This window comes from Amphiura filiformis, chromosome 20, assembly GCF_039555335.1.
Source record: "Amphiura filiformis chromosome 20, Afil_fr2py, whole genome shotgun sequence".
NCBI classification, from domain to species: domain Eukaryota; kingdom Metazoa; phylum Echinodermata; class Ophiuroidea; order Amphilepidida; family Amphiuridae; genus Amphiura; species Amphiura filiformis.
The window spans coordinates 24,696,162-24,720,747 of NC_092647.1; the positions used below are offsets into that span (position 1 = coordinate 24,696,162).

The window sequence follows — 24,586 nt, forward strand, 5'->3', positions numbered from 1 at the left end:
ATCAGATTTGTTCACATGTGACCTGTTCCAGCAAAATATACCTTTCTTTTTTGTAAAAAACTCAGATTCTTTCTGATGATACCTTGCTTTTGAAAATTGAACATGTGGTTTTGAAGCTATGATGAATTTAGCCAAAATTTTTCATATGTTTTTCTTTATATTTTTCAAACTCAGTTTATCTACGTCTCGGAACTTGCCAAGTCAACTAAAGGTATATAATTTGCTGGAACATATGTGACCCGCTCAGATAAAACCAAGAACAAGTCGCATTTTTGACATTTCATGATTTGAATAAAAATGTAAGCACAGGACAATAAGCTTTAAAAACGATACCAAAATTATATAAATAGCATCAATACTTTTCAAGATATGGATAATTTTGTAAATGATACCTTGATATTTTTGCCAAATTGCTATTCTGAGTAATGGGCCAATTAGTTTCCTGCCTTAAACAGGATTGAATAGAGATTATCATATTTCAACCTTTGTTTATTGATCAATAAGTACTGTCAATGATTTGAAAGTCCACTTAGTCCCACAGTCAAATACCATGAAATTAAGAATTCCAAAATTTCATTTTTTTTTATGGGGATGTCATCTTTAAAGGCATATAACTCAAAAACATGTCTGGTGACTTCTTCCGGGTTTTGTTGGAGCTGGTCACATATGTAGAGAAAATACAAGATCACTTACCCCAGCAGTCAATTGTCCACTAAGGAGTAGCGACACTGGTGATGTTAGATCATTAAGATCCTCTGTAAATGTTTCTTCTTCCAGGGTGAACGAAAAAACAATCTCCTCATATTCAGTTTCACCGGATTCACCGGATTCTCCGGATTCTCTGGAATCTGATTCACCAGATTCACTGGAGTCTGAGATTTTACAAAAAGAGAAAACGAATAACATAATCAGACATCCAAAGTTATATTCATTGTTTCATACATGTAAACTCTAAAGCAATATTGCAACATTTGTCCCCTGTGTGAAGTCTTTCCTCCTTACCCCCCCCATTTTCATCAAAGTTTGGCCCATGCCACCCCCTCTCTTAAAATGTCCTGGCTACACCACATGGAGTACAATTTTGAAAATTTTCCTAAATTAGTTAATATTTTGAATATACATGTAGGCCTATAATATACAAATTTAGAACTCTATACCTGCAAAACCTATTGGGTCTATAGCACAAACCTTTATAATCATATCTTAAAAACGTGACCACATTTTCAAACAAGTTTTTGTTCACATTTAGAAACGGCATGCCCTGGTTTTTCTTTCTATCTATTCGTTTCACACTTTGACTGTTGACTGCCGGTGAAATGACCCAAATGAAATTCACCCATTTGTATCAGGCAGAGTGGGTGACACAGTCTATCATGCATGGCAGATGAATAGCAGCAATTGAAATTGCAGACTATAATGCAAAAAAATGATTATTTTTTTATATATTTTGGAGCCACTTTTTAAAAAAACAAAGAAGAAAACCTTCAAAAAATGACTAAAATGTGATTTTTAAAGCTATGCATTCAGTCTTTTAAGGGTAGACGAGGTATTGTTGGTCGAAGCAACCTAAAAATCAATTTTCATTATCTAGATCAATATAGGCCTATTATTGAAAATTAACACCTTGATATTTTGTAAAAGTTCATTCTACAAATTGTATAACTTGCAAACTTGCTTAATTTATTGTTGGTAATGAGTTATGTACGTTTTGCAAAAGTGTTGTTGTTTCAGCCCTCTTTACAACCTAACTCAAGAACTGCATCACAAATAAAAGTATATCTGCAATATTTTAATTCTTCTACACGCTCGCTATGAATTGAACAATGCAGTTTTTGCCAAAGCTCACTACCATTCGTAAGATGCTGTGAACTACCAAGTCACAACAGTTTAAAATAATTAATAACCTTAAGGCAAACCTATGTTCTTATCTTCTTTGTATAACATGTGCATGGGCATTATTATGTCGGTCTATTGCCATTTGGTCTAATACCATTTGGTCTAATTCCTGTTTAGTCTATATTCAATTGGTCTATTACCAGACAGGCTAATTGCCACTTAGTCTAAGGCCAAGTAACAAAAATAACATGTATATCGTCCCCGCCCTCACCGATTTTTGGAGATTTTCAAATATTTTTGTTATTTTTCCTATTTGCTTCCTTACTTTATTTCTAAAATTGTTGTGATGAAAAGACATGTTCAGAAGTTCTTGGTTATCATTTATAAACACATTACAAACACTTTCTTTAAGCTAGGGGTAGGGCTTTGGGGAAATAACAAAAATATCTGGGGGCCTCCCCGATTTGATGATGTGTTGACAAACACTTTGCAATTGCAATTTTACACAGAAATGAATGGTAAAAAATAACACAATAACAAATAATAAGGACCTCCCTCACCGATTTTTGAAAAAGTCCGGACGATATACATGTAATTTTTTTTACTTGGCCTAATAATCATATAGTCTAATGTCCATTTTGTCTAATATTGTTTGGTCTAATAACCGGTATGTCTACTAACCATATAGTCTAATAACCATTTGGTCTAATATTTCTTTAATTGCCATTTGGTCTAATACCCATTTGGTCTAATAACTATTAGGTCTAATACTCATATGGTCTAATAACCAGTTAGTCTAATACCATTTCGGCTATTTATTAGTAAACTAAATGCTTGTAAGACTAAATGGTTTGTAGACCAAATGAGTATTAGACCAAATGGCTATTAGACCTATTGGTTATAGACCAAACGTATTAGACTAAATGGTTGTTAGACTAAATAGTTTTAGACTTATTGGTTATTAGACTAAATGGTTAACGGACCAAATGGTTATCGGACCAAATGGTTAAAGGACAACTGATTATTGGACGTAGTGGATATAGACGAAATGGGTTTAGACGAAATGGATGTAGACGAAATGGATATTTGACCAAATGGTATTAGACCAAATGGCAAATCCCCATTATGTCATCCACTTTCTTACCACAAGTTAAAGGTCTATACAATATCCATACACCTCCTATGGAAGATATGACCTTAATCTTCTACACAGGGAATGTGAATTTCAAACAAGGTTACCTGAATGGGTGATTCCATTTGAAATCTACACCCCCTGTGTGAGAGATTCAGATCATGTCTTCCATAGAGAGTGTATGGATTTCAACTGTAACAACCCAAATTGACCTGCCAGTGATTTGCTGAACCAGGAAATTGAAAAATCATCAAAAATGCATTTTTGTAAAAAGTGTAGAAACATTTTGCTCAAAGCTTCAGGGCAGAAGTATAGCCAGTGGGGTAAGAGTCCCCCTTAAAAAAAAAAAATGAAAGAGAAAAGTGCCCTGACAAAACAATGAAAGAGAAATTTGTGAAGGTAAAGTAAAGAAAAGGGACAAGAAGCCTGTTTCCCACCAAAAATTTTTTGATTTTTGGAAGTTCAAAAACTTAATAATTTACATAATACCAGGTCAAAATGATGCAACTGGGAAATCACTTTCCATCTTAGCCCCCAAAATTTATAATTTGCCACCCTCCCAACCAAATAGGCCTACCGGGTAGCTGTCTATACCCCTGCTTCAGGGGCTTATCCAGGGGGTACAGAGAGAGTGCTAGCTCCTCAAGGTCAAATTTTCCGACTGAATATTCAATAAAAAATATTGATTTTCCAATCTTCTGCTGATGACGATTGCAGTTGGAAACAAAAACTTTTTAAATGATTTGAATTTTCAATAGCTTTTTTTCTTCAATCAAAAGGAGTCATTTTACTTGTTTTCTAATCTTTTTGCTGACTGAAGTTAGGAACAAGTCCTTTCCTATTAAAAAAAGTTTAGAAATATCCATTTAAAAAACCATATGCAACTCATGTGATTTGGCAATAAATTAGGAGTAACTTGATTAGGATTGAGCCATGTTTCATCTGGCAAAACAGGTTAATAGTGCTGTATAATTCTGTGGTGTAGCCAGCACTTTTTCAAAGGGGGGCAAGACACATTTTAAGGGGGGCCAAAATTTTAACCCCAATGGGATCATTTTGAATTTTCAGAATGATCATGTGTATTAATTGCACCTTTGAATATTAACTTGGAGGGCTGGGAATCATGTATGACTACCAAAGCAAACACAAAACCAGAATCAAATGAAATTTTGGGAATAAGCTAGCTTTTTTTGTGGATATCTATTGACACAAACCATAAAGAGTATGCCACAGTGTTCGAAATATGCCTCAAAAAGTTACATGCCAGCCGGGCTTGACCTTAAAAAGTTACCGGCCAGGCAACTATATGCCAGTCAGAAAAGTTACCGGCCAGGCCAAAAAATTACAGACCAATGGCCGGCTGACCGGCCCTATTTTGAACGCTGGTATGCCAGAATCACAAAATACTCAATTTTAAATAAATCACGTACCTGGTGTACTATGCGTTGTCCTGGCAACAGATGGGGTAATTTCTTCTGATGTTGACCTCCCTTTAGTTGTCCAATAAGTTGGTGTAGTCATCCTCTTCATCGTTGTTATTTTTGAAGTGAGTTGTGTTGTTGTTTGAACAACAGTCAGTACTTCATCAGTAGGACGAACTTCATCTGTGGTCACCACTTCAACAGTTGTCTTCACGGGAGATTCCGTTTCCAAATCCGTAGTTACTACTTCATCAGTAGGACGAACTTCACCTGTGGTCACCACTTTAGTAGTTGTTGTTCTCAAGGGAGATTCTGTTTCTGAATCTGTAGTTCCTACTTCATCAGTAGGACGAACTTCACCTGTGGTCACCACTTTAGTAGTTGTTGTTCTCAAGGGAGATTCTGTTTCCGAATCTGTAGTTCCTACTTCATCAGTAGGACGAACTTCACCTGTGGTCACCACTTTAGTAGTTGTTGTTCTCAAGGGAGATTCTGTTTCCGAATCTGTAGTTCCTACTTCATCAGTAGGACGAACTTCGCCTGTGGTCACCACTTCAAAAGTTGTTGTTCTCAAGGGCGATTCTGTTTCCGAATCTGTAGTTCCTACTTCATCAGTAGGACGAACTTCACCTGTGGTCACCACTTTAGTAGTTGTTGTTCTTAAGGGAGATTCTGTTTCTGAATCTGTAGTTCCTACTTCATCAGTAGGACGAACTTCACCTGTGGTCACCACTTCAGAAGTTGTTGTTCTCAAGGGAGATTCTGTTTCCGAATCTGTAGTTCCTACTTCATCAGTAGGACGAACTTCACCTGTGGTCACTACTTCAGAAGTGGTTGTTCTCAAGGGCGATTCTGTTTCCGAATCTGTAGTTCCTACTTCATCAGTAGGACGAACTTCATCTGTGGTCACCACTTCAGAAGTTGTTGTTCTCAAGGGAGATTCTGTTTCCGAATCTGTAGTTCCTACTTCATCAGTAGGACGAACTTCGCCTGTGGCCACCACTTCAGAAGTTGTTGTTCTCAAAGGAGATTCTGTTTCCGAATCTGTAGTTACTACTTCATCAGTAGGACGAACTTCACCTGTGGTCACCACTTCAGAAGTTGTTGTTCTCAAGGGAGATTCTGTTTCGAATCTGTAGTTCCTACTTCATCAGTAGGGACTTAACTTCGCCTGTGGTCACCACTTCAGAAGTTGTTGTTCTCAAGGGAGATTCTGTTTCCGAATCTGTAGTTGCTACTTCATGAGTAGGACGAACTTCACCTGTGGTCACTACTTCAGAAGTTGTTGTTCTCAAGGGAGATTCTGTTTCCGAATCTGTAGTTCCTACTTCATCAGTAGGACGAACTTCACCTGTGGTCACCACTTTAGAAGTTGTTGTTCTCAAGGGAGATTCTGTTTCCGAATCTGTAGTTCCTACTTCATCAGTAGGACGAACTTCGCCTGTGGTCACCAGTTCAGAAGTTGTTGTTCTCAAGGGCGATTCTGTTTCTGAATCTGTAGTTCTTACTTCATCAGTAGGACGAACTTCGCCTGTGGTCACCACTTCAGAAGTTGTTGTTCTCAAGGGAGATTCTGTTTCCGAATCTGTAGTTCCTACTTCATCAGTAGGACGAACTTCACCTGTGGTCACCACTTTAGAAGTTGTTGTTCTCAAGGGAGATTCTGTTTCCGAATCTGTAGTTCCTACTTCATCAGTAGGACGAACTTCGCCTGTGGTCACCAGTACAGAAGTTGTTGTTCTCAAGGGCGATTCTGTTTCTGAATCTGTAGTTCCTACTTCATTAGTAGGACGAACTTCGCCTGTGGTCACCACTTCAGAAGTTGTCCTCAAGGGAGATTCTGTTTCTGAATCTGTAGTTAGTGCTTCATCAGTAGGACGAACTTGATCTGTGGTAACCACTTCTTTATCGGTGACAACATTTGCTGTACTACCTGTTCTTTCATTTGTCACAGATACTGTGGACACAGGTTCAATTGTTTTATCAGGTCTAGCAGTTCTCATCGTTGGTTGAGCAGATGTCGCAGACGGCACTACAATGGTAGGTAACAAGGTGGATCGTCTCACCCGTAATGTACTGAGATGGGGAGTTGTATGACGCAGAGTTGATAGCACAATGGGGACTTGGGTTGTACGAGTAGTAAATGTTTCAGCAGTTGTTGTTATTTGATCAGTAGTAGATGTTTTATCAGTCCTAACTGTGTCATCAGTGGTAAAAACTTCATCAGTTGGTACAATGTTATCTGTAGTGACCTTTTCTGTAGTAACTGTTTGATCAGTTGTAACTGTTTGATCAGTTGTAACTGTTTGATCAGTAGTAACTGTTTTCTCAGTTGTTACTGCTTCCTCAGTTGTAACTGTTTCATCAGTTGTAACTGTTTCATCAGTTGTAACTGTTTCATCAGTTGTAACTGTTTCATCAGTTGTAACTGTTTCATCAGTTGTAACTGTTTCATCAGTTGTAACTGTTTCATCAGTTGTAACTGTTTCATCAGTTGTAAATATTTCATCAGTTGGCACCTTTTCATTAGTGGTCACCACTGTTTCTGTAGTAACAACACCATCTATTGTAACCACGGCAACTGTGGTGGGTTTTGGTACTGTTGTGGTAGCTGCATCAGTAGTTGGTCTTGGTGGTGCTTGTGTAGTGGGCACTGCTAGTGTTGTAGGGGGTTTTACTGTTGGTAGGTTAGGGGTTGCAGGAGCTGAATGTACATCCATCAAATACATAATTTGCTTCTTGATCCCAGTCACAACGCTTGCACTAGAAAAAAAATAGAGAAATGTGTAAAGGAAAACAGATGAAATGGAATAAAGAGAGGATGAGAATAAAGTATTATGTGATTACTTTGTGAGGTCATTATTTATGTGTTATACTCAAACATTAACATATTTATTACTTACATAAAAACAACAGATGAACCACGTACAAAATTGCTTGGAACAGTCCATATAACAGAAACAGAATGACGATTTATATTCCGAGTTTGTGTTACTGCTGAAGCAGGGACACCATTACAATCCAGGAATTGGATCCTCTGATTTCCACTGCCGGAAAATTGTCCAATTGCACCCGTTGAGTTAACAGCATCCGAATAACGTGCCTGGAGAAGTAAGCCCTTGATCCTGACATCTGTAGTTTCTAAAACCACTGTGGAGAAACGAATCATTAAAACAATTGAAACAGTATGTATGTTTTATTAGTAAAGGCAGGAGTGCTGTAACCCGGGCCGGGGGTGTAACCAGAGTGCGGTAAGGGTCAGGGACTGTCATTTTCTTTGGGAGGGGAGTTCCCAAATAATGAGGACATACTTTTTTTGGCATGCATAACTTGAACTTAGGCCATTTCAGTAACCAGGCGAAAGTGTGAAAAAATAAATTTATGCAGGTTAGAATTCAACCCTTTTTTGAAGTTTTTTGTAACGAGCATGCATACCAAATAATATCCCAAGTGAACCCCCCTGGCAGAGAACCCACTAAATTTGTGTACATTTTGAATATTGGCTATTTAATTCATAAATTGAATTCATAAAATAATTCAAAATTGCTTCAAGCACAACAAATTTGACTGATTCCACAACATGTGCAACATATGCCATGAATCAGCTTTGAAAAAAAAAAGACTAAATTCATTTAAAAAGATTGTACATTATATTATAGCTTTAATTAGGGAATTCCTTGCCCACCCCCCCCCCCCCACCTTTGTTTCCAATGGACATTTTATTGTGAAATGTCATTGTACAAGGAATACATAAAAAATTTCCACATAGCCCCCGAATGAAAAGTATTTAATTATCTTTGTAATCACTCAAAAAGCATTTGGTGTGAATTTTACATCCGAACTAGAGGCTATTAAATTTTTATGAGCCTTTTTATTTTACATGTAAAGCCTATGGGGGTGGCGATTAGAAATGGACGGCAATATTGAAAAACCCTCATTTTGGGCCATTTTAGACACTAAAATGCCCATAAAAAAGAATAGCCTCTAGTTCGGACTTAAAATTCACACACAATGCTACCTGAGTGAGTACAAACACATTTCATTCGGGGGCTATATCAAAAACAAAAAATGTCCTATACCCTATTGGTTATGGAACAAAGGTGCCCCCCTCGGCCTGCCAAAATTGCTTGCCCCCCGCCATAAAAATTCTTTGCCCCCCCCTCTTGCCCATGCCAATTTTTTAAAAGGCTTCCCATGAATGTGTGCCAAAAATCGCTTGCCCCCTCCTCACCAAAAATTTCTTGCCCCCTCCCATTTTACCCTCCCCCAGAGCTCATAATTATTGCACAGCCCCTTACTATGAGCCCAATGAAGCTCGCCTCATGCCTTCATTGAAAGCTGTGAGTTTCTGAGAATTTTCAATTGTGGATGTGCAAATTAAGGGGGTCATCCAATTTACAACTTCAGATGGAGGTTACAAAAATATGGACTCTGATCACTTACATGTATATACTCGTATATTTAAGACCCCTTCCAAAGAAAATGACAGGGAGATTCAGCACCCCCAGTCATGACACAAGTACCCCCCTGCCCCCTCTGAACCTGAGATGAAAATAGTTATTTTCATCTCAGCTCTGAACCCCAAATGAATTGGCAGTATGTTTCATTGTCCAATGGAGAATATAATAGATTTCACTTCCCCTGACACTGAATTTGCCCTGTCTGCCCACTCATATGGCAGTTGGGGGCATGCCTAGAAACTTTTAACCTGATGGGGAGGGAAGGGTAGGGGACAGGAGGCCACCCTGGGGGATAAGTGGCTGTAAACAGGTGAGGGCAGGGGAAAGAGACAACTCTTACAGGGCATGCAGGCCAGCTTGACTAGGTTACGGTTCGCTATCTCTAAGGTTCGCTATCTCTAAGGTTCGCTATCTCTAAGGTTCGTTATCACTAATTACGAAAAAAGGTTCGCTATACCTAAGGTTCGATATCACTAATTTTGAAAAAGGTTCGGTATTTCTAAGGTTCGATATCACTAATTTTAAATAAGGTTCGCTATCTCTAATTTTAAATAAGGTTCGCTATCACTAATTTATTGAAGGTTCGCTATCTCTAAGGTTCGCTATCACTAATTTAAAATAAGGTCCGCTATCTCTAATTTTAACAATCCCGGTATCCCTAAGGTTCGCTATCTCTAATTTTAAATAAGGTCCGCTATCTATAAGGTTCAAGCTATCTCTAAGGTTAAGCTATCTCTAAGGTTCGCTATCACTAATTTCAAATAAGGTTCGCTATCTCTAATTTTAAATAAGGTTCGCTATCTCTAATTTTAAATGAGGTTCGCTATCTCTAATTTCAAATAAGGTTCGCTATAGCGGTCCTTATTTAAAATTAGAGATAGCGGACCTTATTTGAAATTAGAGATAGCGGACCTTATTTAAAATTAGAGATAGTGGACCTTATTTAAGATTAGTGATAACTGAACCTTAGGTATAGCTTAACCTTAATCGAAATTAGTGATAACTTGAACCTTAGAGATAGCGAACCTTAATTAATTAGGGATAGCTAACCTGAAACAAAATTAGTGATAGCGAACCTTAGGTATAGCGGACCTTTATTGGAATTAGTGATAACGAACCTTAGAGATAGCGAACCTTCAATAAATTAGTGATAGCGGACCTTATTCAAAATTAGTGATAGCGAACCTTATTTTAAATTAGTGATAGCGAACCTTATTTATAATTAGTGATATCGAACCTTAGAACTAGCGAACCTTATTCTAAATTAGTGATATCGAACCTTAGAAGTAGCGGACCTTTTTTTTAGGTATAGCGAACCCTTTTCTCTATTAGAGATAGCGGATTCTGATCTCCATAGACTTTACACGTTAGTGATAGCGAACCTTAGAGATAGCGAACCTTAGAGATAGCGGACCTTAGAGATAGCGGGATGTCACCCTTGACTATTGGGCAGAACTCTGCTAAGATACATCTTTTGTTTTTGCACCTTATTTAACATAAAGGCCCATGCAGCGATTTGCTGAGGACACCCTAAAATTCATCAAAAATACAGATTCGTGTATTTTTTAACAAAAACATGTTGTACAAAAAATAGCTGTGCTACTGAGGTGGACAAATGTCAAACATAAAGGCAATCTAATAAAGACCAAAACCAGACATCAAAATGAAGATGAAATAAAAGTGTGTTTGTATTTGAAAAATTTGAAGAAAAATAATAACATGTCATTTGGTGAGAGATTATCAGTTTTTTGGTGACAGTAAAACAAAATTGGTTACAGTAAATTGAGTAAAATGAAAAAGCGGTCATAAGGGAAAGGAAGTTGAAACATGGGTGGCTGTACATCCAGGGGGTATGGGATCTGTCAAAACATTGAAAATCCACCCTTTTTTGAAGGAGCAACTCACAAAAGGTCCACTTTTAGTCTCCGGCATCCAGGTGTAGCCAGCCTTTTAGTGTGTGGATGCAAAGCCAAATTTTCGTCCCCATTTGTCAATTGTTTGTCCTATTGTGGGGATCAAGTCAAATTTTCGTTCCATTTTCAGTCATTTTAACAACACTTTACTCTTCCCCATTTTATATCTGAAAAATTTCCTCCCGGCTACCCCTTCCTACACCACTGCCCACACCCTAAATCAAATCCTAGCTATGGGCCTGAAGGGAACTTTTTGTTTACTAGTTTTGTATTGAGAAAGTTTTAAAAGTTGGACCATCAACTCAATTTGAGAGTATATGGGATTGGAAGGGAGTATCATTTTCTTTGAAATTGGGACACCCAAATTGGGGGAGTCATCATTTTTGGCATACTAAAATAAGGGGTCATAAAAAATGTAAAGAATCAACTTCAGATAGGAGATTACAAAAAGTTAACTCTGTTCACTTGACTCACCTACGTATTTGAGACCCTCCCTCATCCACCCCCTGCAATGAGAATCCCCGCCCGGGCAATCAGGGGGCTTGTTGAAAGGGAACTTTATAACAGGTTGAAAAACAATGGTGTAGTCAGGGGGAAGCTGCCCCCTCCATTTTGACTGTGGAACATCCCAGCCTGGTTACCATGATATTAAAATATTTAGGGCAGCTTTGTTTTACATGTAGGATAATTTATTATATACCCCAAATGCCTGACCCCCAGATCTGACCTGACCCAAACCCTCATCCTAAACTCTAAGTTGAACATTATTTTGATGCTAAATTCTAATCATAAAAATGTGCCTAACTATTCCTGGTTACACCACTGATGAGACAAAATACCTACCGCTGTATGTGATGTCAGGTTGGGTTGCCTCCAAAGTCCAACTGATTGCCACTGAATCTGCACTAGCAAGAGACCCATGATCACCTTGACTGTTATCTATAGCCATATTTTGACAAGATGTCAGAAGAGCACCTGATTCGTACCCTACAACTACTTGGAGTCCTAGATTAGCAAAACCACCACAGCATAATAACGTGTAAACCACAAGTAGTAACCTCCATGATAAATTCCATTGCAAAAATGCTATACTTGTATTCCACATGGTTCTCTATTGGAGTTCTCATGGCAGCCTCCCTGCATGTGGTAATGTCAAATATAGATGATTCAACGCCGGCTGAAGAGTCGATGATCTCCAGCATATCACCCTGAACAATCTTCGGGTGATCGGAATCATAGTCGCGCCGATGGCGACTCGACAGTGATCGAATTAAAACACATGCATCTTCTTCAGATTAGTAATTCCAGTAAGGCATCCATGATTTTGTTGTTCCGCTCAGGTCCATTACATGCACTAACTGATTAACTTATGAAGCTATGACAACACACTGAAATACAATAAAATATAGAATTGTGATAATTCACGAAAGCGTGACCCGCTACTGTACAGGTTTACCATGTTTACTTCGTGTGTGTTTGAGTCACTCGATCGCAGCACGTTGTTTGAACACACACAATTCACGCGCAAGTTGTGGGCGGTACTGAAAAGTTTCAAGTTCAGCGGCTTCGATTATTTCGAAATTCAAAAGGTCTCGCAAAAGGTCCATAAAACCCGGGTCCATGCTCCATGCCCCGGTCCATGCATCGTACATTGCTATCAAAAATGCTGCTGAACATGTGGTCCAAAAAAATGTCAATAAACGCGAAGGCCCTGGGGTTCGATGGCTCACTCAAATGTAAAAAGGATCATGGCCTGTAGCTGGGACATTCAAGAGACATGCAGGCCTGTACGGGAACGTTGATTTTTGTATCTATAGCTACATAGCATGATAAAGATCAACTTGAGAAAAAGTGACTTATTGTAGGCCTGCTACCCTACTTTTTGTAAACTAGCCGTCAATCCCAAAAAACAATCCCAAACTTTCAGAAACTTACTAATATTTATAATCAGAGACTATTGTGATCAATAATATGTCTGGTTCATTGACATTGAAAAGGCATTTGATAGTGTTGAACACAATCTCTTTGAGGTTTTGAAACATTTCAATATTGGTGAAACCTACATTCAATGAGTGAAGGCTTTTTACTCAAATAAATCTATCTATGTCATCAATAATAGATTCCTTTCAGAAGCAATCCCAATGACTCGTGCAGCATTTTTCAGGGTTGTCCGATTTCTCCACTTTTGTTCTTATCATGTTTATGTGCCATTGAGATCTTGGCTATTTCTGTGATGACCCGGCCTAATGATAACATCAAGGGCATTAGGCCTACTATTGAGAAAATGGTCAGTAAGGTGACTGATAATATCACTTGTTTTCTTCATGGTGCTTTCCTTTGAGACCCTATTTGAAACCTTGAAAAGCTTCGCTATCATCTCTGGAAGCAAAATCAATTTGACTAAATCTGAGGCTATCCATGTTGGTACTCTCAACGTGCTCAAAAGCAGTGATTTTAGACCTTTAAATGACAATTGCTTAGAGCCAGAATTAGCTATGTCCATTTGTTTTCTCAATTACATGTTACTCATTTCGGCAACAAATGTACGGTTCATTCTGCCCTTCATATACAAATGCAAGTGACTTTGGTGTATATGCATGGTCACTTGAACAGTTAGACGCAAGTGACCATGCATATAGAGAGCATGTTTTAGGCGAGTTACAATATGGGCGAGTTAGGTAAAGGCGAGTTACCCCCCACAGAGTCAGGCTATTTTTAGATATTCCCATGGGTAACACTATGAAGTCCCAGTGGCGAGTTACAGTAACACTATGAAGTCCTGGTGGCGAGTTACAGCAACACTATGAAGTCCCAGTGGCGAGTTACAGTAACACTATGAAGTCCCAGTGGCGAGTTACAGCAACACTATGAAGTCCCAGTGGCGAGTTACAGTAACACTATGAAGTCCCGGTGGCGAGTTACAGCAAGACTATGAAGTCCAAGTGGCGAGTTACAGTAACACTATGATGAAGTTCCAACAGTGAATTAAAAATGTCACAGTGTATTAAGTACTGTTTTTTTTTAAAGCTGCTAGTCCAAAATCAGCAAAATCAGTTTCCATTTATCTTATATTTCTCTCGGGCTTGCAATGATCTTGGGAATTAATATTAGAGGCAGTGCTACTCTCACCTGTGCATAGGCTGCCCTCTTCTTCTAGTATAAATAAAATCCGAAAAAGTTATACAAATAAAAGTCATAAAACTTTTTAAACACTTTAAAAAAAACACAACACAAAGGGGCACAACACATAATCAGTCAATTGATTGATTACTCAACTATTTTATGTACCATGAATAATCGGATATACAAGCAACCACTAATATAAAAGAAACCTAATCATATCTCACTACTCTTGAAATAAACAATTTTAAAAATCATACACATACATTTTCATCAACATCAGTGGCGGTCACTGTGCATTCTACTGATACTGAAATCCTTTTGTTTTTACCATCAAAAACTAGTTAGGACATACTGCACACACAGAAAAAAAAATGAAATTGTATGTGCCAAAGTCAAAACACATAATGCCAAGGCAAATTTGTACAGTATTAATGGTATTTGTAATAACTATTGATTGCAGTATTTAAAATCGAGGCTGATATCTATTTATATGATAAAGTATAACATGAGTCAAAGAATACATTTAATGGTATCAATTTTTTTAAATAATAATTTTTTGAATTTTGACCAAAACTGCATTTTTCACAACTCGCCACATGGACTTTCCGGAAATTTGCAACTCGCCACATGGACTTTCCTTTCCCATGGAAATTCACAACTCGCCACGTGGACTTTCCGGAAATTCACAACTCGCCTCGTGGACTTTCCGGAAATTCACAACTCGCCTCGTGGACTTTCCGGAAATTCACAACTTCGCCGTGTGGACTTTCCGGAAAACACTGCAGGGGGTAACTCGCCATTTTAACTCGCCACGTGGACTTTCCGGAAAACACTGCAGGGGGTAACTCGCCATTTTAACTCGCCTTTTTCTAACTCGCCTATTTTGTAACTCGCCAATAACCTGTTCTCATGCATATACCCCAAAGTCATTTACATTTTCTTATGGAGGGCAGAATTAACCGTCCATTTGTTACCGAAATGAGTAATATGTAATTGAGGAAACAAATGGACATAGCTGGTTCTGGCTCTAGTCTAAGCCCTCGAATTATGGTTTGCTTTGGAAGTCAAGCACTTTTGAAAGTCTTGGTTTAAACTTTTCTCTGAATAAAAATGCTCTTTATGGGCTCAACTCCAAAGCTTTTTCAACTCGATCTGCCGATCAGATTTTGAATTGCTGGAGAATGCGAAAGTTGTCTCTGATCGGTAAAATAACTACTAGTTACTAAATGCTGAATATTATTTAGCCAAAATTGTTTTATTAAATTAGCTCTACCTTGTTAAAAATTGGTATTGAGCACTGTGAAACGACTATCGAGTGACTATTTATGTTATATATATATACATGTACTTAGTTTCACCTGAGGAGCCTTTGGGCGAAACAGACTGTAGTGAACATGGAATAAATTGTTTCTTTTAATTTTATATATGACTTGCTCTCCTTCTTAGGATTGAGCACTCTTTTTCATGAAAGAAGAACACAACTTTATGTATAGTTTCTGTTTTATGTATTTATATTCCCAAGTTTTTCTTTAAGAAAGTCAACACTCTGTGTTTTTCAAATTTATCAGGAAAGGGCTTGAAGAAGGGAATGATCGTGTCAAGTGTAACTTGTTTTATAATAACATGATAACCAAGAAGAAGCTGGTTTGAGAATGGTGGACATTAAGCTTTTTCTCATGTTCAACAACTTTTTCATGTTTTGGGGGCAAAACTATTGCTAGATCCTGGTCCTTGGAAATACATCTCTTGCGGAGAGCAAATGCCCTAAAGGCCGTTCTTTCCTCGCTGAAAAACTGCCAGCTCTCTGAAACCCCGGGCTGAAACCATCGGGACTTGGTGTCAGGGATATAATTAAGCATAATTTTGGCTTTGGCGATCACTTGCAGGATCTGCTGTTGGAATAAAGATATTCGCCTAAAACGTAGGAGCTTCTTTTCCTATCCTGAATGGATTGATATAATGATAAGGGTACACGCAATGTATTCTGGTATATACGGTTGGGTTGCTGATCTGGGTCGGGGCTATAACTTTGAGGATCTCATGTGATCGAGTTATATCCCCATCAAACACAGGAGATAGTATAATCATAGACTCTGAATTCAGAGTCTATGGTATAATTCACTTATGAATGGTATCCTTCTTGACTGGTTCTACAATCCTCCTGTTGATGTGACCATTTTTGATTAAATTGTTGAGGGGCTGACAAGGTCGGCAACTCGCCATTGCTACTCTGTTCTAAAACCTTGTAGAAAACTTTTGAACAGAATCCTGTGATGCAGCTGAGGATATTATTAATAAATTGGTCTGATATTCATCCCAACAATTTCAAATGTTCTGTGGATAGTATCCTTTGGATACTAAAATCAATCGAAACCCTTCAGCACTTATTTTGTGAATGTATTTATCACTCCTCTTTTGGGATGATCTTTTGGTTTTCATCAGTCGTATCACTAAGGAGAATTAAACCTTTTCCATATTTGAGAGATAATTTGGAGTTACTAAGTGCGTTTCTCCTCATAGTACTTGCATTAACTTTTTATTTCTCTTTCTTAAATTTTATTTCCATAGATGTAAATTTCAACAGGTATCTCCTCTTCAGAACTTCCGCGATTTTGTTAAGCTTAAATTCAACATTGAGTACAAAATTCCTGAGAAAAATGGCAATCTTGTTGCACTTTAAAAACATTAACACCTCGGTTAAAACAATTGAACTCCTCGGTGAGACAATTCAACTATTTGTTTTTGGACAAGTCTCTCTCTCTCTCTCTCTATCTCTTCATATAAAACCTCTCTCTATCAACACCGTAGTTTAGTTCATACTATGTAGATACAGCATTTTTATCATATTCAGATGTAAATAATAGAAATTGCTTCGTAATCATGGTAATGTGTGGTCTCCACTCATACAGGCGTAAGCTAGTAAGCATACACACACACACCCACACATAGCTAAATACGAAACATGAGACTATTTTCGTATATTCAATTTGTCCCAAATTTTGGTTATAAATAATTATAATAATTTTTATTTATAGGCCTTTTTTCATTCAAATTTCCTGCTTTGGCCTGTTTGTATTTTATCATGCCACTTAATCAAATGTCGTTAATAAACTACCTACATGCAGCCTCAATATAAGCATATGCTTATGCTCATAAATTGAATAAACCTACCAGTCCAGTCGATCTCACAGTTCTGGAAGCTTCTGTACTGCATTAACAGTTACCACTTGCAAAAAGACGAAACATAATACGGGACGCAGAGGCCTTTATATTCCATTTAAACTTGTTATCTCCGCTATACTCCAGTTTTGACGTTGGCACCAGGCTAATGATTAAGTTTTGATAAAAGTTTATACATGCATATACTTCAGTACACACCCTCTATCATATTAGTTTCAATACATGTAGACAAACCTAAAATATATCGGTCTATGTCGCACAAGACGGATGTTGTTTCATTGTATTTTGCTGACTAAAAGTTTGCTCATGCATTATGCGACCTTCGGAAAAGCCCTCTCGTTGTTTGCCCTCTATTGTTGTGTTACGTAACATGCTTTTGTAATAAAATGGCCTTAGATATAAATATGAAATCATTATATCTTTTCAGGGCACCGCCCCTAAAATAATATTTGATCTTTGTTTCTCTGTGCATAGTTTCATCAGTAGAAGTACACTGTAGTATATTGAGCAAAGTATGAATTTGTTTTAACGGTCGCAAGTGCTTACTTGTGGATATATAACTGCATACCTATTTATGTTGAAGGTTCAAGTAACCTGTCATCCAAACTCAGTAACCTGTCATCCAAACTCAACAGCAAGGCCTAAAAAAGTTTGATCCGGGGCCCCGATCAAACGTAACCCGACCAACCTAAAAATAGGCCCGACCCTAGACTTTTTTTTTTTAAAAAAAATTAAAATTAAAAAAATTAAATTAAAAAAAAGACGAAAAAGTTAACTATTTATTTATTTATTTATTTATTTATTTATTTATTTATTTATTTATTTATTTATTTATTTATTTATTTATTTATTTATTTATTTATTTATTTATTTATTTATTTATTTATTTATTTATTTATTTATTTATTTATTTATTTATTTATTTACCATATTTAAACAGGGTAACCTATTCAACAATTATTACTATGTTGATTCTCAGTAGGGCACTGAGGTTCCATCTATACTTAATTCACAGCTTAAAATGTCTGTGTAAAAAATAAAAATATTACCGACCGACCTACCATATTTTTTTTCATGCCTGCGCCAATCAAACATTTTAAGCCCTAATCACAGAGTTGCATCTGAGTTGATGCATCTTCTCTGAAATCAAAATGGCTCTTATCCGAATGTTGTGTCAAATTTTGTGAACTGATGTTTTAATTTTGTTGCTGGACGTTGTTGGAAAATTGCTAAAAATGTCCGGGTCCGAGTAGATAATGGTGCCTGTCCAATGGAAGACTTACAGAACGTTCCAAGATCAAAATATGATATACATTACAAGATATTTTTTTATTATTATTAATTAAAAATAACCTCTTGGCTATAAGGCCAAATTGCTTATTTTTTACATGGTATAAAACATACAAAATCAATACATTCATAATCAAATTACAACAGGAATAGAAAAACACTAATAAATAAACAATATTGCACGAGAATAGCTTTTAAGGTAGTATTAAAATATTGCTTAAAATATTGACATACGAGTGTATTAAGGGGGTACTACACCCCTGCACAATTTTGGGCCTATTTTTGCATTTTTCTTAAAAATTATAGCATATTGGGGACAAGTAAGATATGTATATATTATAGGGGCAAGGACTACAACTTCTGCACTGGAAATTTAATTTCAGCACGGACAACGATTGTGGAGTTACAGTCAAAAATGAGGGAAAACCAATATTTGATCAATAAATCAATAACTACTTGCTTTGAGTTGCTGAATTTTTCTGTACAGTACTTGCAGTCCTTGCCCCTATAATATACATATCTTACTTGTCACCAATGTGCTATAATTTTTGAGAAAAATGACAAAATAAGCACAAAATTGGCCAGGGGTGTAGTACCCCCTTAATATAAACTTTTTAATATTTTAAAATATTGCTTATCTAAAATTATTCACGCCCCCCCCAAATAGAAATCCTCACTTACTATAGGCAAATCAATAAACATGAAAAAGGTCAAGAGGCACGCATTTATTCTTTTTGCTGACAAACATTTTTCAACTGCTCATAATACAAAATGATATTTCGTCCTTTATACGGTGGACTCAGAACTCATGCATAATCGTGCTGGAAGGTAATCGATGTTGAAATCAACACATTTCTGAGATTCACCTTTTTGCTTTGAAAATAATTTTCTTGGTCACATAAAAACAATAATTGTATTTTTTCAGTGATGTCAGATAAAACCATAGTACTTTGATATACCTTTTTAAAAATTAAAATCCTGGCGTTACAATTATAGGCATATGATATGGTGTCTTTTAGTATAAGATTTTTGATTTTTACAGACCGTGACCTTTTGAAAATACCGTTTCACTATTTTTGGCCCCATATGGGGTCAAATTTGACTACAAACGAAGTGGTTGTTTGCAATGAAACGGGGTCAATTTATTTTTAGTCGGTACATTTGACCCCGTAATTTTTGAGAGTGTATGATGTAATTAAAAATCGCAACTGTTTCCTCTACCGTATACATCCTGGCGCGTATATAGCCAGCCTTCAGGGGTTAGGGTGGGGGTTTGGGCGGGGGTAATGATTTAACAAAATATCAAGTTTCATGTCCCAATTTTACCTATTTTTACGACCACCCCTCTGCGTAGTTACAATTATGGAAGTATAAAATTATTGTTTTGGTTCTCATCCTCTACCTCCTCAATTTCTGGGACTAGTCAGAGTTTTGTGTTTAGATTTTTCAAAAAACTTTAGATTTTGGAATATTTTAGGAAAACATACATATAAATACGTGAGAGAACATGGATCACTTGTATTTGTAAGACCTTTTGGTGTACTCTATATGGGGTTTATCTCTCAGAAGCCCACATTAAAAAAAAACTCCCACACTCACTTCACAAAGCTATTTTCAGTGGATAGCATCAAATGAACTAACTTCACAATGTTATCTTCAGTAGATAGTATGAAGCCAGAACCATCTATGTCCATTTGTGTTCTCAATTACATGTTACTTATTTCGGTAACAAATGGACGATTAATAGCATCAAATAAACTCACTTCCAAAGCTATCTTCAGTAGATCAAATAAACTCACTTCACAAAGCTATCTTCAGTAAATAATATCAAATGAATTCACTTCACAAAGCTAGATAACATTATATGAACTCAGAACTCACTTCACACAGCTATCTTATATACGGTATAGCATCAAGTGAACTCACGTCACAAAGCTATAGGCCTATAGCATCAAATGTCCTCACTTGGTAGATAATATGAAATGAACTCACTTCACAAAGCTATCTACAGTAGATCTTCAGTAGATAGCACCAAGTGAACTCAATTCACAAAGCTATCTTCAGTGGATATCATTCAAAGTGAACTCACTTCACACAGCTCTCTTCAGTGAATAACATCAAATGAACTCACTTCACAAAGCTATCTTATATGTAGCATCAAGTGAACTCACTTCACAAAGCTATAGGCCTATAGCATCAAATGTCCTCACTTGGTAGATAATATGAAATGAACTCACTTCACAAAGCTATCTACAGTAGATCTTCAGTAGATAGCACCAAGTGAACTCAATTCACAAAGCTATCTTCAGTGGATAGGCCTATCATTAAAAGTGAACTCACTTCACACAGCTCTCTTCAGTAAATAACATCAAATGAACTCACTTTACAAAGCTATCTTCAGTCGATAGCATCAAGTAAACTCACTTCACAAAGCTATATTCTGTAGATAGCATCAAATGAACTCATTTCACAAAGCTATATTCAGTAGATAGCATCAAATGAACTCATTTTACAAAGCTATCTTCAGAAAATAGAATCAAGTATAAACTCACTTCACAAAGCTATCTTCAATAGATAGCATCAAATGAACTCACTTCACAAAGCTATCTTCAGTAGATAGCATCAAGTAAACTCACTTCACAAAGCTATCTTCAGTAGATAGCATCAAGTAAACTCACTTCACAAAGCTATATTCTGTAGATAGCATCAAATGAACTCATTTCACTAAGCTATCTTCAGTAGATAGCATCAAGTAAACTCACTTCACAAAGCTATATTCAGTAGATAGCATCAAATGAACTCATTTTACAAAGCTATCTTCAGAAAATAGAATCAAGTATAAACTCACTTCACAAAGCTATCTTCAATAGATAGCATCAAATGAACTCACTTCACAAAGCTATCTTCAGTAGATAGCATCAAGTAAAATCACTTCACAAAGCTATCTTCAGTAGATAGCATCAAGCAAACTCACTTCACAAAGCTATCTTCAGTAGATATCATCAAGTAAACTCACTTCACAAAGCTATCTTCAGTAGATAGCATCAAATAAACTCACTTCACAAAGCTATCTTCAGTAGATAGCATCAAATGAACTCACTTCACAACGCTATCTTCAGTAGATAGCATCAAGTAAACTCACTTCACAAAGCTATATTCAGTAGATAGCATCAAATGAACTCACAAAGCTATCTTCAGAAAATAGAATCAAGTAAACTCACTTCACAAAGCTATCTTCAATAGATAGCATCAAATGAACTCACTTCACAAAGCTATCTTCAGTAGATAGCATCAAGTAAAATCACTTCACAAAGCTATCTTCAGTAGATAGCATCAAGTAAACTCACTTCACAAAGCTATCTTCAGTAGATATCATCAAGTAAACTCACTTCACAAAGCCGTCTTCAGTGGATAGCATCAAATGAACTCACTTCACAAAGCTATCTTCAGTAGATATCATCAAGTAAACTCACTTCACAAAACCATCTTCAGTAGATAGCATCAAATGAACTCATGAATTAGCTCACCTCATCGTCAGTAGACCTAGATAGGAGCAATGAACTCAATTCACGTGTTACCTTCAGTACTCTCTTAAATTGACAATTTCCAATGAAATATTTCAATCTTGTAAAGTGACACTTCATGATGGACAGCCTCATCACGCAACTTACTCCAAAATGTTTGGAAAAGTATTTGCTGAATATTTCATAAAATGTTCCTTTTTTAAAACAAAAATATCAAGAATTATTAGGAATTAGTCACCAAACACGCATTGAGGTGCTTTTGGATACATATAAGAATCTTAGTTTTTGCGAATATTCTTTGCCATTTTTTGTGCAATCGTTTGATACTGAAGATACTGTAAATCATACTGCAGTTACTGTCCGTTTTCCTATACACAATACACAGTGCTCTCACCATTGACGCGTGACCCCTACAAATGATGTATGTTGGCAGAATGGGCACTTGACTAGTTAACATCACTGTGTGAAAAATAACCAGCCAATATTTTATTTATTCTCCAAAACTTCTAGCAAATATATTTCTCTAACATGACCTAAAATTACAGCTAGGTTAGATGTTCAGAAATGGTCGCACTTTTGTAAAATATGAGTGAGGGCAAGGCATAGCTAGCCAACTCCCCGTGTTAATTGAATGGAGATTTGACCGAAAATATTGGTATCGGACCGCTCACTTCTGAAGGATGCCACAAAAAAACGGTAAAAGCTACATTTTAATTATTCTCTGGCAAACCTTCATGATGAGTTTCTTATATAGTATGCCGAAATTGGGTACTGTAGGTGATTGACAAAGGGTCGCACTTTTCTGATAAATAAGTGACAGTGAACATGAAATATCAGCGCCCATAAACCCAAGTTAGTAGCTAGTTAGTGGAGGCCGTCACGGGACTGATTATTGATTATTGAAGTGCCTTATTAATAGATACGCACGATTTAGGGCAAGAAAAACAAAGCGGACACTTTTGGAGACATCATCATCATCATCATCATCATCATCATCATCATCATCATCATCATCGACATCATCATCATCATCACTTTCTACATTTTTTCTAAACAACATAGGGCCTACCGTTTTAATGAAATAAAACATCACGATTTTCATCACAAAACAAATATAATGCATAAGAAATCGTTTGTTTTAGAGCGTGATGATGAAATAAAACATCACGATTTTCATCCCGAAACAAAGTAATACATAAGAAATCAATTTTTCGTGAGTGATGAAATAAAACATCAAAATTGTCATCACGAAACAAAGTAATACATGAGAAATCGTTTGTTTTAAAGCGTGATGAAATAAAACATCACGATTTTCATCACAAAACAAAGTAATAGGCCTACAAAAGAAATACATTTTTCGAGAGTGATTAAATAAAACATCACGATTTTCATCACGGAACAAAGTAATACATAAGACATCGTTTGTTTGATTGCAATCAACCGCGACAGTTCGTCTCACACACATAACAATGCACTGCGATCAAATAGGTTGATGACAACATTTGATTGAATGGACTGCACTGCGCCATGATTACGTGCACCGGTTCAAATCCTTTGTTTGGAGCCAATCAATAATTTCACGTACAGCCTCTATGCAAATTAGAGTTTACACACGCTGCAGCTGAGGTTAGCGACCGAAGCTGGTTGCCGTTAGTGATCGAATGCATGAGCTTATTTGCTTTACTGAATCGATTTACTGGATTAATTTCCTGTTAACTGGGTTTAATGCCACAAAGGTCGAATCGCCTTTGCCATGGACCATGACTGCATCATGTAGCTTTGTGAAGTGAATTCTTTTGATAATATCTACTGTAGATATAACTTTGTGAAGTGAGTTCATTTGATGCTATCTACTGTAGATGGCTTTTTGAAGTGAGTTCATTTGGTGTTATGTGCTATATACTGCAGTTAGCTTTGTAAAGTGAGTTCATTTGATGCTATCTACTGTAGATAACTTTGTGACGTGAGTTCATTTGAACAATCCGAAATTTTGACAAACTTCAGCAGGGCCTACTAATGCTGTCCATTATCATCTGCCGACGTATGCTGTGTGCACTGTCAAACCCGCTGGTTATAGCGACATCTACTTTTCTCAAAGTTTTTATAGTTATTTTGTGACTAATCATTGAGGTCGCTACCCAGGTAGTTCATTTGATTTCAGTGTCTGATTTGATTCGATGATATCTTCTGAAGATACCTTTGTGAAATGCATTCATTTGATGCTCTCTGAGGTAGATCTAAGCTATCTACTGCAGATAGCTTTGTGATGTTGAAAAGTGCATCTTTTGTAAAGCCTCATTTTTTGAAAATTGTGATTATTTTTGACCAAAACAAAAGGATTTTGAGGAGGGATAACTTAGGTAGGGTAGCAAAACGATTCTCCTGTTCACCATGTTCACAGGTTTTTAATTTTTTTTCCAAATCAACAAAATGAATGCCAAGTTATGTTTTGTAACTCCTAAATTTGATTTTACAATTTTTGAAACACCGGCTCAATGAATCATTGTAGAAAAAACCCTGCACATGTCAATAAATCATATACAACAAGATTATACGTGTGCCTGGGTTATCGTATAAATAAAAATTAAGGAAAACAAAAACACTATTAAATCAATCAAAACATTGATATCGAGAATGTTTTTGTACATAACATGTATCGGATGTTGAAAAGTGCAACTTTTTCTGAAAGCATCATTTTTGGAAAATA

The 24,586-nt window shown here is 36.7% G+C and overlaps 2 protein-coding genes across 2 annotated transcripts in view; both read right to left on the reverse strand.

Moving 5' to 3' along the window:
• LOC140142788 (uncharacterized) overlaps window positions 1-5,529 on the reverse strand; it is a 60,574-nt gene extending 55,045 nt beyond the window's left edge. The window contains exons 1-2 of the mRNA XM_072164787.1: window positions 4,399-5,529; window positions 694-872 (exon numbers count right to left, since the gene is read on the reverse strand). Of these exons, the coding sequence (XP_072020888.1) occupies window positions 694-872; window positions 4,399-4,498 (279 nt within the window). The 5' untranslated portion in view covers window positions 4,499-5,529. The remainder of the gene's footprint in view (window positions 1-693; window positions 873-4,398) is intronic.
• A 2-nt stretch (window positions 5,530-5,531) lies between these two features.
• Window positions 5,532-17,336, reverse strand: LOC140142222 (uncharacterized). Its single transcript, XM_072164189.1, has 4 exons — window positions 17,057-17,336; window positions 11,606-12,150; window positions 7,293-7,539; window positions 5,532-7,152 (listed from the first exon to the last, which is right to left on the reverse strand). Exons 2-4 carry the CDS (start codon window positions 11,865-11,867, stop codon window positions 5,532-5,534), a joined length of 2,130 nt encoding a protein of 709 aa, XP_072020290.1. The 5' UTR covers window positions 11,868-12,150; window positions 17,057-17,336.
• Window positions 17,337-24,586: the final 7,250 nt, after the last annotated feature.

What these genes read in the sequence shown, in the direction of transcription:
- LOC140142222 (XM_072164189.1), bottom strand. Translation starts at nt 11,867, where the DNA reads ATGTGGAATACAAGTATAGCATTTTTGCAATGGAATTTATCATGGAGG. An exon ending in ACCTGACATCACATACAGCG is followed by an intron (nt 7,540 to 11,605) that starts GTAGGTATTTTG and finishes GTTTCTCCACAG; the next exon opens with TGGTTTTAGAAACTACAGAT. An exon ending in GGTTCATCTGTTGTTTTTAT is followed by an intron (nt 7,153 to 7,292) that starts GTAAGTAATAAA and finishes TTTTTTTTCTAG; the next exon opens with TGCAAGCGTTGTGACTGGGA.